Source organism: Danio rerio, chromosome 11, assembly GCF_049306965.1.
Source record: "Danio rerio strain Tuebingen ecotype United States chromosome 11, GRCz12tu, whole genome shotgun sequence".
Lineage (NCBI taxonomy): Eukaryota > Metazoa > Chordata > Actinopteri > Cypriniformes > Danionidae > Danio > Danio rerio.
This window is the reverse complement of record NC_133186.1, coordinates 47,325,521-47,343,539: the sequence shown is the minus strand read 5'-3', so window position 1 is coordinate 47,343,539 and position 18,019 is coordinate 47,325,521. Positions and strand designations below refer to the sequence as shown.

The 18,019-nt window shown below is 42.7% G+C and overlaps 1 protein-coding gene across 1 annotated transcript; it reads left to right on the top strand.

Moving 5' to 3' along the window:
- The first annotated feature begins 5 nt into the window (after positions 1–5).
- Positions 6–17,369, top strand: syngr2b (synaptogyrin 2b). The gene is given in 4 exon segments (NM_001082858.1): positions 6–137; positions 6,379–6,616; positions 9,977–10,113; positions 16,972–17,369. Coding segments are annotated over 4 exon segments (708 nt in total). The 5' UTR covers positions 6–32; the 3' UTR covers positions 17,200–17,369.
- The last annotated feature ends 650 nt before the right edge of the window (positions 17,370–18,019 follow it).

Here is an 18,019-nt window from a genome sequence, read left to right as displayed (position 1 = left end):
TGTGTGTGTGTGTTTGAGTGTGCGTTTTACCGATGGAGTCGCGCAGTGTGGCGTACGGAGCTTCTCTCGCCGGAGCGGGATTCGACCTCGTCAAATTCATCAAACAGCCGCAAACGGTGGTTCGTTTCCTCAGCTGGGTGAGTCGCGATCCACAATCTGATCCAAATGTGCTCAAAACACAGGAGTTTCTGTGCGTGCGACATTTTTACTCGGTTGAGCAGCAGTCTGCGTGTTTGAGTTAGGGTTCTGTAGTATAAAACCATAATAGTTAAATTATATTAATTAAATTTAAGTTTCATAAACAAACAAACTTTATAAATTTGCTCTAAAATTGACAACATGGACACGATTTGAACAGGATTTATCCTAATAATACACTATAGTGTTCAGCAGAGCGGCAGCTGATGGTGAAACAGTTTGCAAATCCTTTATTTCACTTTCTTAAAACTAATTTGAATTAATCTGTATATTATGCTATAGAAATAAATGTAAATGTTTACAAATCAAGCTGTATGACTCAGGAGTTCCTGTGCTCAGCTCAATCACATATTATTGATTGATTGATTGATTATTTTCTGTGTCGTCACATTCATTACTTAAAGAATATATATAATACAATTCTTAATTAGTTTTTACCTTGTTTTTACAGTCCAAATATCTAAAAATTCTTAAATCAAGAAGCATTTTTGATTTTAAAAGTCACAATTGCTTTTTAAGCAAAATAATCTTGTTTTTGATTTAAAATGAGAATATCTTGCTTACATTCTTTATAAGAGCAAATCCATTGTTATAACTGTGACATTTGCAGTAAAAACTTAAACAATAAAGTGAAAGAGAAAGTATGTGCTAACATCATATTGAAACATCGGTTTATATTTTGCAAAAAAAAAAACCTAATCACGGAGTTGTGGGATCAGAAAATATCAGTCTGTAAACACTTTTTAGATTTTAAATGAGGAAAATAAACATGTGTTATGAATGTGACCAAAAAGTCTGCAAGTTTACAGTAGGGCTGGGCGATTATTTGAACAGTAATTGACACTCAGAACCTGCAGAATAATCGATCTAATATTTCCAGGACGATAATTTTCCCTACATTTCAACTATGAGGGCAATAAATAAAATCATTCATTAGTCATAATTGTGTTAAAATGTTCAATTAATTGAGATTTTGATTTTTGACTAATTCGCCCAGCCCTAATTTACAATATACAACATACTTTGCAGAAATTCTAATGATTAAACAGCACAACCCAAAAGAAATTATATTAACAAAAAGATAAGAGTTGGCTCAATATGTCTGACAGTGTTGCATTTATGAGGAAAAAGCGATATATGGATGTGACAGATGTGAAATTGGTGCTTGTGTAAATCACATATAATTGTTTGAAAACATTAACAGAGACATTATTGAGGTTTTTTACAGCACTCCTACATAAAAACCTAGAAGATGTTCAGTATTTTGGTAAAAACTTAATTTTTTTATGGCAAGGTTGACATTTACATGGAATTGCTTGTAACTTACTGAATGCAAGCATTAGAACTTAACCTTAACTTAATATAAGAGTTAACTTAATCTTGTTCTTGTCTAGAAAAGGCTTCTTCCCATACAGAAATGCCATGTATGAATGTATATATATATATATATATATATCATTTAAACATATGTACATATTTGTAATCCCAATGATAATGTGTATATAAATAATGTATGTGTGTATGTTTGTGTGTAAGTAAATGATCTTTTTTTTTGCAATATTTGCTGTATATTTGCCGTGTATTTTACATATGTAAATTCAAACATGACTTGTATGTCATAAATGTGATTTGGATATGTTGCCATATTTCAGATTTCTATATGAGTTGATATACTTATTTTTGCTGTACATCAGAAATGGTCGGTTGAGAGGTGAACCTGATTAATTTAGCTGTTGTTGAATATGAGGAGACTTTCCACTCATATCTGCTGGTATCTGCTGTGCTGACCTTGTAAAGTGTCTCTGGATTTTCTCATTACTTTGTTTACCACACACACAGACACGTTTGTTTGCACAGCAGTAGTGTTAGTTAGTTCTTAGTTTGTGTCTGGTCATGTGCATCATGTGATGGGTCTGCCGTACAGAATGTCCCCGCGCTCAGCAGATGGCAGGTAACATGAGAGCTGAAGCCCATAATGCTGCTCTCCAGTGATTGTGAAGTGTGATTTGTGAGCTGCTGTGGCACACTTGCATGAAAACATGCCAACCGGATGGAGGTGTGTGTGTGTGTGTGGGTGTGAGTGTGTGGCTGTGACATCTTTCTGCTCTCACTGCTCTGTCCTCGCTGTATACTTCAGTGTCTGTTTGATGAAACTTAATAGTATAACTTAAACAATATAATAATAGGTCGTCAAAAAAAAAAGCTGCTAGATTTTTATGTGAAGTTGTGTGATACTGATAAACATGTTGGACATTTAACATGCAAAGTTTAAATTGAAATAATTCCCATATGAACAAATAACATAGTACTTTACTGTGGTGCTTTTAAACCATACTTAGTGAAATACTTGAACTATTCAGTTGCTATGGTGACTTAACTATTGTAATTGATCAGCTGTGAAATTCTACAGTTGCTATGGTAACACAACAATTATGGTAATTGATCTATTGTGGGAATTTTGTAGTTGCTATGGTAATACTACAACTATAGCAATTGATTTTTCTGGCAGTTCTATAGTTGCTATGGTAACAACAATTATGGTTATTAATCTGTTGTGGTAATTCTATAGTCGCTATGGTAACACAACCAATATAGTAACTGACCTGTTGTGATATTCTATAGTTGCTATGGTAACACAACAACTATAGTAATTAATCTGTTGTGGTAATTATATATTTGCTATGGTAACAACAATTATGGTAATTAATCTGTTGTTCAATTCAATTCAATTCAGCTTTATTTGTATAGCGCTTTTACAATGTAGATTGTGTCAAAGCAGCTTCACATAAATGGTCATAGTAATTGGAACAGTGTGGTTCAGGTTTTAGTGTTTAAGTTCAGTTCAGTTCAGTTTAGCTCTGTTCAGTGTGATTTAATCATTACTGAGAGTTCAAACACTGAAGAGCAAATTCATCGATGCGTAGCTCTACCAATCCTGAACCATGCGAGGCAGTGGCGACAGCGGAGAGGGAAAAAAAACTTCACCTGATGGGAGTGAAGAAAAAAAACCTTGAGAGAACCAGACTCAGTTGGACACGACCATTTTAATTTCTCCGCTGGCCAAAAGTCTTGTGCAGAACTTCATTCGCCGTGGTTTATGCTGGAAGATGGCCTCAATGAAGACTCGTCTGTCCCTGGAGCGTCGCTGGAATCAGACACATGTTCTCCACTCCCCACGACCATCAGCGCAGCAGCAGCTCAGGATATGGCCTGGTCCCGGATATGGAATCCTTGGGATCATCACGTCGCTGGTCTTGGATCCAATCAGTGACTCCGCCTAATCTGAGGACCTCGGGATGAGTATCCCCAGGTGAAAATAGAGAATAAAGAGAATAATTAGCGTAGCTGCTGTTCATAGTGTATATAAGCAAGATGTAGAAGCCAGTGTGGAACCTGCTAGGTGATGCACTGAGTGTATGCTTTACTAAACAGATAGGTCTTTAATCTAGTTTTGAACTGGGAGAGTGTGTCTGAGCCTCGGACATTACCAGGAAGGCTATTCCAGAGTGTAGGAGCCATGAAAGAGAAGGCTCGACCTCCTTTACTTGATTTTGCTATTCTAGGTACTACCAGAAGCCCTGAATTTTGAGATCTTAAGGAGCGAGTTGGTTCGTATCGAGACAGAAGGTTGGTTAGATAAACAGGAGCTAGATTATTTAGAGCTTTATAGGTGAGAAGTAATATTTTAAATTCAATACGAAACTTAACAGGCAGCCAGTGTAAGGAGGATAAAATTGGGGTGATATGATCATATTTTCTAGACCTGGTCAGAACTCTGGCTGCTGCATTTTGCACTAATTGAAGTTTGTTAATAGAGGATGCTGGGCAGCCAGCAAATAGAGCATTACAGTAATCCAGTCTCGAAGTCATAAAAGCATGGACTAGCTTTTCTGCATCTGAGATGGATAGCATATTTCGTAATTTAGCGATATTTCTCAGATGAAAGAAGGCAGTTTTTGTGACATGGGATATATGGTTTTTAAAAGTTAGATTGCTGTCTAATATGACACCCAGATCTTTTATAGTAGAGCTAAAGCTAACTTTGTATCCTTCTAATTGTAAATTGAGTTGCGAGATCTGCTGTGTGCAAGATTTAGGCCCAATAAGTAATAATTCTGTTTTGTCTGAGTTTAAGAGAAGAAAATTGTTGGTCATCCAGTCTTTGATGTCTTTGATACACTCAGTTAGTTTAGAAAGTTCAGACGTCTCGTCAGGTTTAGTGGAAATATATAATTGAGTATCATCTGCATAGCAGTGAAAGCTGATCCCATGTCTTCTAATAATGTCTCCCATAGGTAGCATGTAAATTGTAAACAGTAAAGGGCCTAAAACTGATCCTTGAGGCACCCCATACTTTACTGGGCAGATTTGTGAAGGCTGTCCATTAAGATTTACAAACTGGTAGCGGTCAGTTAAGTATGACTTAAACCATTGTAGAGCCTGTCCCTGGACACCTGTAGACTTTAAGCGATTTATGAGGATATTGTGGTCAATGGTATCAAATGCCGCACTAAGATCGAGTAAAACTAATAGCGAGACGCACCCTCGGTCAGCAGCTAAGAGTAAATCGTTGGTTATTTTCACTAAGGCGGTTTCTGTACTGTGGTGAGCCCTGAAACCTGACTGAAACACTTCAAAAATATTGTTCGTCTGCAGAAAAGAGCATAATTGAGTGGAAACAACTTTTTCTAGTATTTTAGACATAAATGGAAGATTTGAAATAGGCCTATAGTTAGCTAAGTTGTTGGTGTCTAGTTGCGGTTTCTTAATAATAGGCTTAATAACAGCTAGCTTGTAAGAGTTTGGAACATGGCCTATAGATAAAGAAGAGTTGATAATGTTAAGAAGAGGTTCTCCTATAGCAGGTAGCAGCTCTTTCAGTAATTTTGTTGGAATTGAGTCCAGCATACACGTAGCTGGTTTAGAGCTATTTATAATTTTCACTAACTCTTCATGTTCTATGATTTTGAAGCAGTGTAGGTTATTATTATGATTTAATGAAATATTTACAGGATTTGGAGTATAAGCCGGTGCAGAAAGTTTGGCATCTCCTATTTTCTGTCTAAAGCCTTCTATTTTATTACTGAAAAAATTCATGAAGTCATCACTACTAATTTGCGGTGGAGTAGTTTGTTCCAAGGATGACCGATTATTTGCTAATTTAGAGATGGTGTTAAATAAAAATCTAGGATTGTTATGATTATTTTCTATCAGTTTGCGCAGGTGCTCGGTCCTGGCAGATTTTAGAGCCCTCCTATAGCTGGACATACTGTCTTTGTACGCAATTCTAAAGACCTCTAAATTAGTTTTTTTCCATTTACGTTCCAGGGCGCGGGTTGCTGTTTTGAGCGCACGAGTATGACTATTATACCATGGTATAGTTTTAATCTCTCTAGCCTTTTTTAATTTTATGGGTGCCACAGTATTTAGTGTGCTAGTAAAGATGGCATCCATACTGCTGGTTACTACATCAAGATCATTTGAGTTTGCGGGTGCATTACGAAATAGAGAGAGATCAGGTAAGTTATTTATAAATTCATCTTTAGTTGACGGAACAATAGTTCTACTAGGGCGGAGTATTGGAGCGGGTTTGCTGATTTCAGGTAAACATAGCTTATATAGTAAGAGGTAGTGATCTGTAATATCATCACTTTGTGGTATAATGTCTACGTCAATGTTGTGGTAATTCTATCGTTGCTATGGTAACACAACAACTACAGTGACTGACCTGTTGTGATATTCTACAGTTGCTATTGCAACACAACCAGTATAGTAACTGATCTGTTGTGATATTCTATAGTTGCTATGGTAACAACAACTATAGTAATTGATCTATTGTGGTAATTCTATAGTTGCTATGGTAACACAACAACCACAGTAATTGATCTATTGTGGTAATTCTATAGTTGCTATGGTAACACAACAACCACAGTAATTGATCTATCTATTAATATCTGGCCATTCTTCTGCTCTGGAACAGTAGTGCTTCTCTGATGACTCTGATTGGGCAAAATATGCATAGCCGTGCCCCTCCAAGCTCAAAATAAAGCTCCGCCCCCTACTCAATATTCAGTTTCAATCAGAAATACATCATCATGCTGAAATAAGTCTACTGTTGTAGTATGTTCATGTGTGTGTGTGTGTGTGTGTGTGTGTGTGTGTGTGTGTTCTGGACGTCAGGTGTTTGCCATCGTGGTGTTCTCCTCCATCACTGCTGAAGGCTACGTGAACAGCACTGATGAAGCTGAGGTCAGGTGTGTGTTCAACAGGAATGACGGCGCCTGTCATTATGGCGTGGGCATCGGTGTGATCGCCTTCCTGGCCTGCGTGGGCTTCCTATTGGCTGATGCGATTCTGCCGCTCATCAGCAACGCTCAGGAGAGGAAGTACATCGTGATGGCGGATCTGGCCTTCTCAGGTCTGACTTTACACTTTATCTACTGTTGAAGTCAGAATCATTCGCCCTCCTGTGAATTTGGTTTTCTTTTTTACATTTTTCCCAGATCATGTTCAACAGATTCAGGAGTTTTTCACAGTATATATTTGTTTTATTTGGGCTAGAATAAAAGCAGTTTTTAATTGTTTTAAAGCCATATTAAGGTCAATATTATTAGCCCCTTAAGCATTATTAGTTTTGCATTGTCTCCTGAACAAACCACTGTTATAAAGGAATTACCAACCTATGTTCCCGGTTGCAAAAAATGAGCGGTTGCAATAGCAAACATGTGGTGTTTTGAGGTAGGATGCCAAATTCGAAAGTCCACAAATAGAAAACTTAACTTAACTTTTACCGTACACCAAACTGCTTTAATGCCAACTGCAGACGTCTTTGCTAAAGGGAGCTGAATGGAGTGAGGAGCTAATTAATAATGCTGGACTCTGCAGTTCTCATGCTATAGCAGGTAAGTTCACTCTATGCTGAATCAGACACATCACTGGTTTTTGATTACAGCAATGATTTCAGCAAACCCAGTTAAACATGGTGAATCAAACTGCGGACACTGAATGCTAAGTTGGCTGTCAGAATGCAGTTGTTCTGCTTGTTGATGGTTACCCAGGCCTTGTACAGCTCAGTCTTCTTTCCTTGTCTTTGGGTTGGCAGAGCCTGGGTTTTTAGCTCTACATAGTGTTGAATCTGATCATCATGGAGCATTATTTCTACATGACCACACAGAACAACACTGCAGGCATCCAGAGACTTGTAGGCCTTTCACTCTTGTGAAATCACTTGGAGTGTCAGTGAGAGAGTTGTATATTTGGGACTGGATGCTCGGCCATTTCATCTTATCCAATATCCATTGGGAGGGTGCTATCGCAGATAAACCTGTCAGATGAACGTCGCTCACTTTAACGTTAATTTTGCAGAATCACTGTGTTTATCACTGGGTGACGAGCTGTTATAATACGCTGTAAGCATTATGTCAATAATATATTTCATATGTAATCGATATAACTTATCTCTAATACAACAACAAACTCTAGATGTCATTCCCTCACTGTAAATGCTAGCGCTCATGTTTTTTTTTTCTGCAACCTCTCTGTGCGCGCATTCTGAATGTTTACAAACATGGTAATTTGTCTATACCAGGGGTGACTAAACTCGGTCCTGGAGGGCCAGTGTCCTGCTGAGTTTAGCTTTAACTTGCTTCAACACACCTGCCAGGAAGTTTCTAGTATATCTAGTAAGAGCTTTATTAGCTGGTTCAGGGGTGTTTGATTAGGGTTGGAGTTGAGATCTCAAGAACACCGGCCCTCCAGAACTGAGTTTGAAATCCCCTGGGGTCCGTTCTTCGTACTTCGCTTAAATGATCTAAGATGGTTTGGCAGATCCTGGATCTGTTAATCTTGATCACTGATCTCTGGCTAATTTGGTTCTTCAAACAAGATTGTGAATCAGATTAGAATGTCTGGATGAACTGGTCTGAGATCGCTGCGTGTGTTGTGAAGGACAGATCTATTGATCCTCGAAATCATGATCAGCAATGCAACGATTGGCTGACGGCACAGCAGTGTAATGACATCATCTGATAAATATTTAATTATCACCATGTGAGCAAAATTACAGATAATTCAAAGTAAACGGTTTGTTAAATATGACACGCATTAACTACACCTTGTGGGCTGCATGCTTGGCCCTTTCATGTGTCAGGAGCAATTTATTTAGTTTTACAGTTAGAGCGGATTTTCCTTATTAGTATTATAGGAGCCATTTTTCAATCGATGTATTGAATAACTGGATGTTTATAAAAGCATTTTGATATTGGTAACAGCGTCTGCAACTTTTGTGAAGCATCAGATCACTGGCATATTAACTGTCAATACATGTTTATGACTGCATAAATGTATTATTCCTTTTAAAAAAGTCACATATTGTGCATGTCTATTATCATACACAAATTGTACTAAAGCGATCTAAAAAGTTCAAATCAATAAGTTTTCTCTTTGCACCACCAGGTGGCAGTCTTTGTACTTTCATTTCAAGTGCAGATTGCATACGTTTTATATATATATATATATATATATATATATATATATATATATATATATATATATATATATATATATATATATATATAGTTTAAAATATTTACTATTTTCCAACATGTATATAACTACTGTAAGTATGGCAATACTTTCAGTATTATCTTTGCTTGAACTGAGCCGATCTAATCCTGTTTATATGAAATGAGCCTGCTCCCGACCAGGTTTGAACTAGCAAAACTGTTGCTATGACAACAACTCTCCGATCAGCTTTGAAGAACAAAACGATCCTGGATCATGTCAAATCGTCAATATCCAAATCCAGCTAACTTAGTAATCCACGTTCTAAGAACTGACCCCAGGTCTATACAATGACTTGCCTAATTACCCTAATTTTACCCTAATTACCCTAGTGAAGCCTTTAAATGTCACTTTAAGCTGAACACTAGTGTCTTGAAGAATATCCAGTCTAATATTATGTGCTGTCATCATGGTGAAGATGTAATAGATCAATTATGTGTCTGTTTCTGTGATATTTCAGTCAACTCACATCTTAAAAACAATAATGTGAAGAAAATGCTTAAAATAGACATGCGTCTATTTAATGTGTTATAGACATGCCATGTAGAGTCTGGTTTGAGGTTAGCATCTGGATTGAATGAATGAATGTTCCCCGTCAGATTTAGGCAATATTTTACACTAATAATAGATTCAGTTTACTGTAAATGATACATGTGTGTATATCATTCCAGTTTAAGGAAAATGAATGGAAACTGCAGCTGTACCCGCAAGTCATGATCAGTCTGAAAACTAATGTTCATTCTCATCTATATTCAGTGGCATCTCTTCTGTCAGCGGAAACTGAGCTGCCACTGTTTTCCACATGACCTTTATGATATGATAAGTGTGCCACGTGCAGACTCTAAACGGTTTGTTTACTGTAAAGTGAGTCGGACTTAAGCTCATTTGACTCGTGGCCTCTTCCTGTGTTAGTGTTTGACACCCGAGATGCTTTAATCCTCTGCGTAATTTCATTTTGGTTTAACAAAGCAATCCAAACATCATCTATTTATCAGTTGAGGGAGCTCAAAATGGGTTGAAAACAAACTCCTCGACGTCCAACAGAAATTGTGGAAAATAATATACAGGAGGCCAATCATTCTGACTTCAGCTGCATGTAAACTATTGATTTCATTTACAGAAATGGTGCACTCTATATGGTTATCAGGACGTATATATGGTGATATGAGCTTGTCAGCTCTATTTGTTGTGATTGTTCTGCGGTGTGTTTTCTCAGGCTGCTGGACGTTCCTTTGGTTTGTGTGCTTCTGTCTGACGGCGGATCAGTGGTCCAAAACCTCTGACCGCAGCGGGATTCCCACCGATGCTGTACACGCCGTCATCGCGTTCTCCTTCTTCTCCATCGCCTCATGGGTGAGTGTGTGTGTGACACCCAGTGCAGCAAAAACAGACTTTTACAGGCAAAACACCACAGATAAAACCATAGCATGTCTTCTTTCTGTTACGACACTGATGTCTATGGCTGAGGTTTAGAACATAATCAAAAGAAAATAAATAATAAAAAAAAATTCAGTGACCCTCAGGTTCTTGTATTGTGAGATATGGTATCCTGTAAAAAATATTAGTATAATATTAATTCATTTATTTAGAGCACTGTGGTGTAAGGATGACACAGTGGCTAAGTGTGTAGCACGATCGCCTCACAGCAAGAAGGTTGCTGGTTTGAATCCCGGCTGAGTCAGTTAGCATTTCTGCGTGTAGTTTGCATGTTCTCCCCGCTAAGTTAGCCATAATGAATGAGTGTGATTGAGTGTGCATGGCTGTTTCCCGTGATGGTTTGCAGCTGAAAGGGCATTCGGTTTGTAGAACATATGATGGATAAATTGGTGGTTCATTCCGCTGTGAATCTAATTGGATTTGCATTTTAAACATTAAAAAAGTTAAAAAGGTGTTAAGTTTTATTTCATATATTAAGGTTTTAGTTATGACACTCCCAAAATAATTCCGCAGAAATCTGCAGATTTTTACCAAAATTCTCTGCCGAAATAGCAAAAAACATCCGCAGATTCTGTCTGGCCCTTCTTATCTCTGTTTAAACAAAAGATATTTTTAGACATGCATTTTTTAATCTCAGAAAAACGCCAGGAAAAAATGAATACAGCCATATTGACATCTGGTCTTGAGTGTAAATAGATTTGAGTGTCATCTGCAGAAAAGTGAAAGTTGAGACCGAGTGCTCTTTAAAGCAGGCCAAGGGGGAATACATAATAATAAAAAGTAAATAAAGAGGGAATACATAATAATAATAAAATATATATATATATGTTTATGTGTGTGTGTGTGTGTGTATATATATATATATATATATATATATATATATATATATATATGTATTGTGATGGGCTGAAGAATCACACGACAAAAGAATTAAAGTTTAGATCCCAGAGGGTGGATTTATTTACAAAGGTGAATGAGTGCAAGATCCAAAGGGGTGCTCCAGCGGGTGATGTTCTTTCATCCGTGGGGGGCTCAGTGTCTGTGAGATGGGTCTAGGAACCCGATCGGTCACCAACTGCTGTCTAGAGGAAAGAAAGGGAGAATAAGTGTTACTGCTCTGTTTCCTTCGTATGCTTCTCCCTTTCTGGTTCTTTTGGTGAGGCTTATGTAGCCGGTCTTGGATGAGTTGCAGCTGGTGCTGATTAGTTGGGAATGAGAGGGCCCAGGTGTTCCTCGTTCCTCTCCAGGACGATGCTGATAGCTTCATGGGATGCTTGTCACACTCCCCCCCCCTAAGTGGCGTCCTGGTCCTGTGGATGATATGAGACAATAGGGGAGAATTAAGGGGTGGGTGGGGAGTGACCCCTGACAGACCTGCAAAAGCCGCCCAGATCCGAGAGAGTCCATCAGCGTTGGCGTTGGCAGTCCCGGCCCGGTGACGCACATTGAAGTGGAAACCAGAGAAGGTAAACTGGACGCCGGCAGCCGAGGAAGCCTTCAGGAGCATAAAGACAGCACTGACCTCAGAACCAGTACTTCGAGCTCCTGATTTTGGCTGTCCCTTCCTGCTGCAGACGGATGCCTCTGACACAGGACTAGGAGCTGTTCTGTCACAGGTTCAGGAAGGGGAAGAGCATCCGATCCTATACATCAGCAGAAAGCTGACCCCAGCCGAGAGAAAATACGCCGCCGTAGAAAAAGAAGCCCTTGCCATCAAGTGGAAGTCCTGGAGCGCGAGGAACCATCTTGTCACCCTGGCATTTGTGTCCTTTGCCCTGGCCATCCACTGCAGAGGTGCATGATCGGTAACCAGGGTGAACTGGCGGCCAAGGAGGTAGTACCGCAGCTCCAGGACTGCCCACTTGATGGCAAGGGCTTCTTTTTCTACGGCGGCGTATTTTCTCTCGGCTGGGGTCAGCTTTCTGCTGATGTATAGGATCGGATGCTCTTCCCCTTCCTGAACCTGTGACAGAACAGCTCCTAGTCCTGTGTCAGAGGCATCCGTCTGCAGCAGGAAGGGACAGCCAAAATCAGGAGCTCGAAGTACTGGTTCTGAGGTCAGTGCTGTCTTTATGCTCCTGAAGGCTTCCTCGGCTGCCGGCGTCCAGTTTACCTTCTCTGGTTTCCCCTTCCTGGTCAGATCTGTCAGAGGGGCGGCTAAAGAGGAGAAATTAGGGATAAAACAGCGATAGTACCCTGCCAACCCTAAGAATGCTCGTACCTGGGTTTTGGACACTGGCCTGGGAGCAATGCGGACAGCTTCAACCTTTTTTTCTTGGGGTTGGATGAGTCCTCTTCCCACTTGGAAACCCAGGTACTTCGCTTCAGAGAGAGCAAGATGGCACTTATGAGGGTTGGCCGTGAGTCCAGCCCTCCGGAGTTCAGACAGCACCCTCCGTAGACGGTCCAGATGATCCTCCCATGTCTCCGAGTGGATCACAATGTCGTCTAAGTATGCTGCAGCATATGCGTGGTGGGGCCGGAGTATGATATCCATCATACGTTGAAATGTGGCAGGGGCCCCGTGCAGGCCAAAGGGAAGGGTCCGGTACTGCCAATGACCACTGGGGGTGGAAAAGGCAGTTTTAGGTTTGGCATTCTCAGACAGTGGTACTTGCCAGTAGCCTTTGGTTAGGTCTATGGTAGAGATGTACCGGGCCCTTCCCAGGCGGTCCAACAGCTCATCCACACGAGGCATGGGGTAGCTGTCAAATTCTGAGACTTCATTAAGCCGACGAAAGTCATTGCAGAACCGGAGGGTGCCATCAGGTTTGGGGACCATCACGATTGGGCTGGACCATGGACTTGATGAGGGTTCTATCACCCCTAATTTTAGCATTTGTTTTATCTCCTCTTCTATAGCCTGCCGACGAGCCTCAGGGACCCGATAGGGCCGCTGCCGTATGATGACTCCTGGCGGTGTTCGTATATCATGTTGGAGAAGGCTGGTTTGCCCGGGGAGATAAGAGAACACATCTGGGAACTGACCGATCAGGTGCCGCAGATCCCCCTTTTGAGCAGCCGAGAGATGGGGGTTGATGTCAACAACCACGGGTTCAGAAGTGGCGAGGGCAGCGAGTTGGACCCTAGTTCCAATCCATTTCTTTAGAAGGTTAATGTGGTACAATTGATCTGCCTTTCGTTTTCCTGGTTGTTGCACCCGGTAGGTCACTGGTCCGATTTTTTCCAATACCGTGTAGGGGCCCTGCCATGTGGCCAGGAACTTACAAGCTGCATTTGGAATTAGGACCATGACCCGATCTCCTGGTTGGAATTCCCGTGCTTGTGCTGCTCTGTTGTAGTGGCGTTGTTGGGCCTTTTGTGCTGTAATCAGATGCTCCCGGACTAACGGCATGACACGGTCGATTTTTTCCCTCATCTGCTTGACGTGTTCCACCACAGACCGATGGGCCGCCGGCTGCTGCTCCCAGGCCTCCTTTGCCACATCCAGGAGGCCACGGGGTTGTCGTCCGAAGAGGAGCTCAAAGGGGGTGAAGCCAGTTGAGGCCTGGGGAACTTCCCGGATCCCGAAGAGAATGTAGGGCAGCATAAGGTCCCAGTCACGCTTGTCCTCCGCGGCGACCCGTCTTAGCATTTGCTTTAGTGTTTGGTTAAAGCGTTCAACCAAGCCATCTGTCTGGGGGTGATAGACAGTGGTCCTCAACTGTTTCACCTTCAGCAGCCTGCAGAGGTCAGCCATTAGCCGGGACATAAAGGGGGTACCCTGATCGGTCAGGATCTCTGCGGGGATGCCAACTCGGCTAGAGAGCAAGAAGAGCTCCTGGGCGATGGCTTTGGCGGTGGCTTTCCGAAGGGGCACCGCCTCTGGGTAACGGGTAGCATAGTCAACAATCACCAGGATGTGCTCATGTCCTCGGGCAGATTTAGGCAATGGCCCAACCAGGTCCATCCCAATGCGCTCGAAGGGCACCTCAATAATTGGTAATGGAATTAGAGGACTCGGGGGAGGTGTCCTTGGTGAGGTTCGTTGGCAGGTGGGGCAGGCCTGGCAGAACCGCTTTACATCTGCCTCCAGTCCTGGCCAGTGGAAACGGTCCCGTATCCGCTGGACTGTATTGGCCACCCCAAGGTGTCCTGCCATGGGATGGGAGTGGGCCAGTTCCAGTATTGCTTCAGTCTTGGATCGGGGTACGACCAGCAGTAGTTTTTCCTCCCCCCTCCGCTGTGCGACCCAGTAAAGCAGGCCATTCTGGACAGCAAAGTATGGGAGAGGGTGGGGACCAGGCTGACTGTCTTTTCCCTCTATGACTCGGACTTGGGTCCAGCAATGTTTCAACCTATCGTCTCCCTGTTGTTCCTTAGCAAATGAGCCCCCTCCTGTGACCTGTTGAAAGACATCATAAAACAGGTTAGTATTATGAGAGGGGGACTCACCATCTCTCCCGCTGTCTGATGCCAGAAGGACGGGTCGCTGACGAGGTCTTCGGTTGGGCTTTTTACGGTGACGGCTCCCTCTGGGGCTGGCAGGTTGGGAAGCTGCGGCTAACAGGCGCTCTAAACCTGGCCAGTCTCTCCCAAGGAGCACAGGAACTGGTAGATCTCTCACCACTCCCACCTCGACTGGCCAGGTATCAGGGCCGGCTGAAATGGTTACATGACGGGCAGGGACCTGACGGGTGTCCCCGTGGACACAGGTGATAGGCAGGAAGGTCTTTGACCCAGTCCGTGGGGCCAAAATCCGTGCGTGTACCAGACTAACCGCACTACCAGAGTCGAGTAGGGCCCGGTATGGTTTTCCGTTGACCTTGACATCCGCTTCTGGGGCTCCTTCGGGTAGGTCTCTGTGTACAATGCAGCCTGCCAGCCAGGTCCGTGAGGGGGGTGTTGAAACCTCTGTTGGCATGGGCTCCTCCCGTGGAGAGGGAACCGTCGGCCTGCTCACCGGTCGTTGAGGGCCCTCTGGCGCTCGTCGCTCCTGGACCACCCTCCGGGGAAAAGGCGGCGCTCTCTCCCCTCCTTCCCGATGTAGGGTCGCATCCGCCAGTTCAATCGCCTCAATGAGCTCCAGGGTGGTTGAGGGGTTTCTCATTCCGACTACTCGTCGATGGGATCGGGGAAGAGCCCGGAGCAATTTGTCGATGACCACCCGTTCCGCTACCTGACTCGGCGTTGGGTCTTCCGCCAAGAGCCAATGTCTCGCAAGTCGTGTGAGACCCGCTGCTTGGGCACGGACCGGCAGATGGGGCTTATATGTCCACTCAAAAAACTGTTGAGCTGCACATGTGGATGACAGTCCCATATGGGCCAGGATTTCCCGTTTTAGGTCCTGGTAAGTGGTAGCTGCACCATCGGGGAGAGAAAAGTAGGTGCGCTGGGCGTCACCAGTCAGCAGGGGAGCCAGGACCTGCGGCCAGTCGTCGACATTCCACCCTTCATTCGTAGCAGTGGTTTCAAACATTTGTAAATAAGATTCAATATCATCGTGAGGGGTTAGCTTTGGAAGGAGTTGAGTGGCTCGGGCACGAGGGTCTGGTAGCGGAACACGTTGTGCAGCAGCCAGACGCAGGGCAAAAAGTTCTTGCTCCGTCTGGTCCTGACGAGCTGCCAGATGCTCGGCCACTTGCTGCTGGCGGATGCTGACCTCGGTGAGTCGCTGGAGAAGTTCATCCATCCTGTAGGGGGAGTGAGCGCTCGCCTGCACACAAAAGGAAGAGAAAGAAAAAAAAATAAATAAATGATTTTTTTTTTTTTTTTTTTTTTTTTTTTTTTTTTTTTTTTAAATAGATGAGTGGGAGTCTGGGTGTCGGTGATTCTTCACTCTTCTGCCCGCATTCTCCACCAGTGTGATGGGCTGAAGAATCACACGACAAAAGAATTAAAGTTTAGATCCCAGAGGGTGGATTTATTTACAAAGGTGAATGAGTGCAAGATCCAAAGGGGTGCTCCAGCGGGTGATGTTCTTTCATCCGTGGGGGGCTCAGTGTCTGTGAGATGGGTCTAGGAACCCGATCGGTCACCAACTGCTGTCTAGAGGAAAGAAAGGGAGAATAAGTGTTACTGCTCTGTTTCCTTCGTATGCTTCTCCCTTTCTGGTTCTTTTGGTGAGGCTTATGTAGCCGGTCTTGGATGAGTTGCAGCTGGTGCTGATTAGTTGGGAATGAGAGGGCCCAGGTGTTCCTCGTTCCTCTCCAGGACGATGCTGATAGCTTCATGGGATGCTTGTCACAGTATATATATGTATATATATGTATATGTATGTATGTATGTATGTATGTATGTGTGTATGTTTCTCAGATTCAGGAAATGTTCACAGTATTTCCTCTAATATTTGTTCTTCTGGAGAAAGTCTTATTTGTTTTATTTCGGCTAGAATAAAAGCAGTTTTTAATAGTTTTAAAGCCATTCTAAGGTCAATATTATTGGCCCCTTCAGCAATATTAGTGTTGGATTGTCTCCAGAACAAACCACTGTTATACAATGACTTGCCTAATTACCCTAACTTTACCCTAATTACCCTAGTGAAGCCTTTACATGCCACTTTAAGCTGAACACTAGTGTCTTGAAGAGTATCTAGTCTAATATTATGTGCTGTCATCATGACGAAGAGAAAATAAATCAGTGATTAGAGATGAGTTATTAACACTGTTATGTTTAGACATGTGTTGAACACATCAAACAGAAATTGGGGAATAAAACATTCAGAAGGGCAAATAATTCTGGCTTTAATATTGTATATTCTTTATACTGTATATCTTTACACGTCCATCTATATCCTGACTCCCCTCATCATTAATGAACCTCTGATCTCCTCAGGGAGCGCTAACATACTTCGCTGTGGTGCGATTTCGTCAGGGTGTTGAAGAAGTGACCCAGAGCTACACGGATCCTCCACCCGACCTCTCGTCCCCGTACCCCAGCACATACACTCCGCCGACATACCCGTCCTTCCAGAACACCGGAGCAGATATTTACCAGCAGCCGCCCTTTACCCCCAACCCCGACCCGTCCGGACAGACCAGCTACCAGCCGCCCGTCTACTGACACGCCCACCCAGGTCACATGACACCCGTGCGGGAGACAGCCAAGAGAAGCGGACTGTCATTAACGTGCTTTATATAAACGTGTACATATGATCATGTTTCTTACTGTAGTCGAGGTTTACACTGATGAACTGGAATAAAGTGAACGCAGGTCAGTCGCTCACACTGGAGTCTCAGCGGTGTGTGTGTGCTTTATTAAAGGGGATCTATTGTGCATCTATTGATACAAGATGTAAAATATGTCCCTGATGTGTGTGTAGTGAAGTATCAGCTCAGAATAACACAGATAATGTCCTCCAGCTCTCTGAAACTGCCCCTTTCAGGCTTTGATCCTAATTGTGGCATTTTGGTGACTGTCGCTTTTAATGCAAATGAGATTGTGCTATTTTTAAGAAGAGGGCGGAGCTAGAAGTGCATTTGCATAAACAGTGACAGATGTAAAACAGCAGTGTGTGTGTGTGTGTGAGTGCTTCAGTGTGTGTCTATGTGGATCCTGTCGCTGTTCATCTAAAACTCCTCATCTATAATCCTCTTAGTCTATGCTGACATCATCTTCAGCAGCTCAAACACTCTAAGGGCTAATGGACAGACGGCTGCTTCTCACTCAGGGCTGCTGTTTATGCTAATGAGATGGAGAGATGGGCACTAGTGGGCGGGGCTTTCCCCCTCTGATGACTCTGGTGTCTGATTAGAACAAACACAGTGAATTGATGTTGAGCATCAGAGGCTGCTGGAGATACTCACACACTGCTCACACAACATGTAAAAGTGATTTCTGTATAATAGGCCCTCTTTAACGCTGGATAAGTTGGAATGTACTG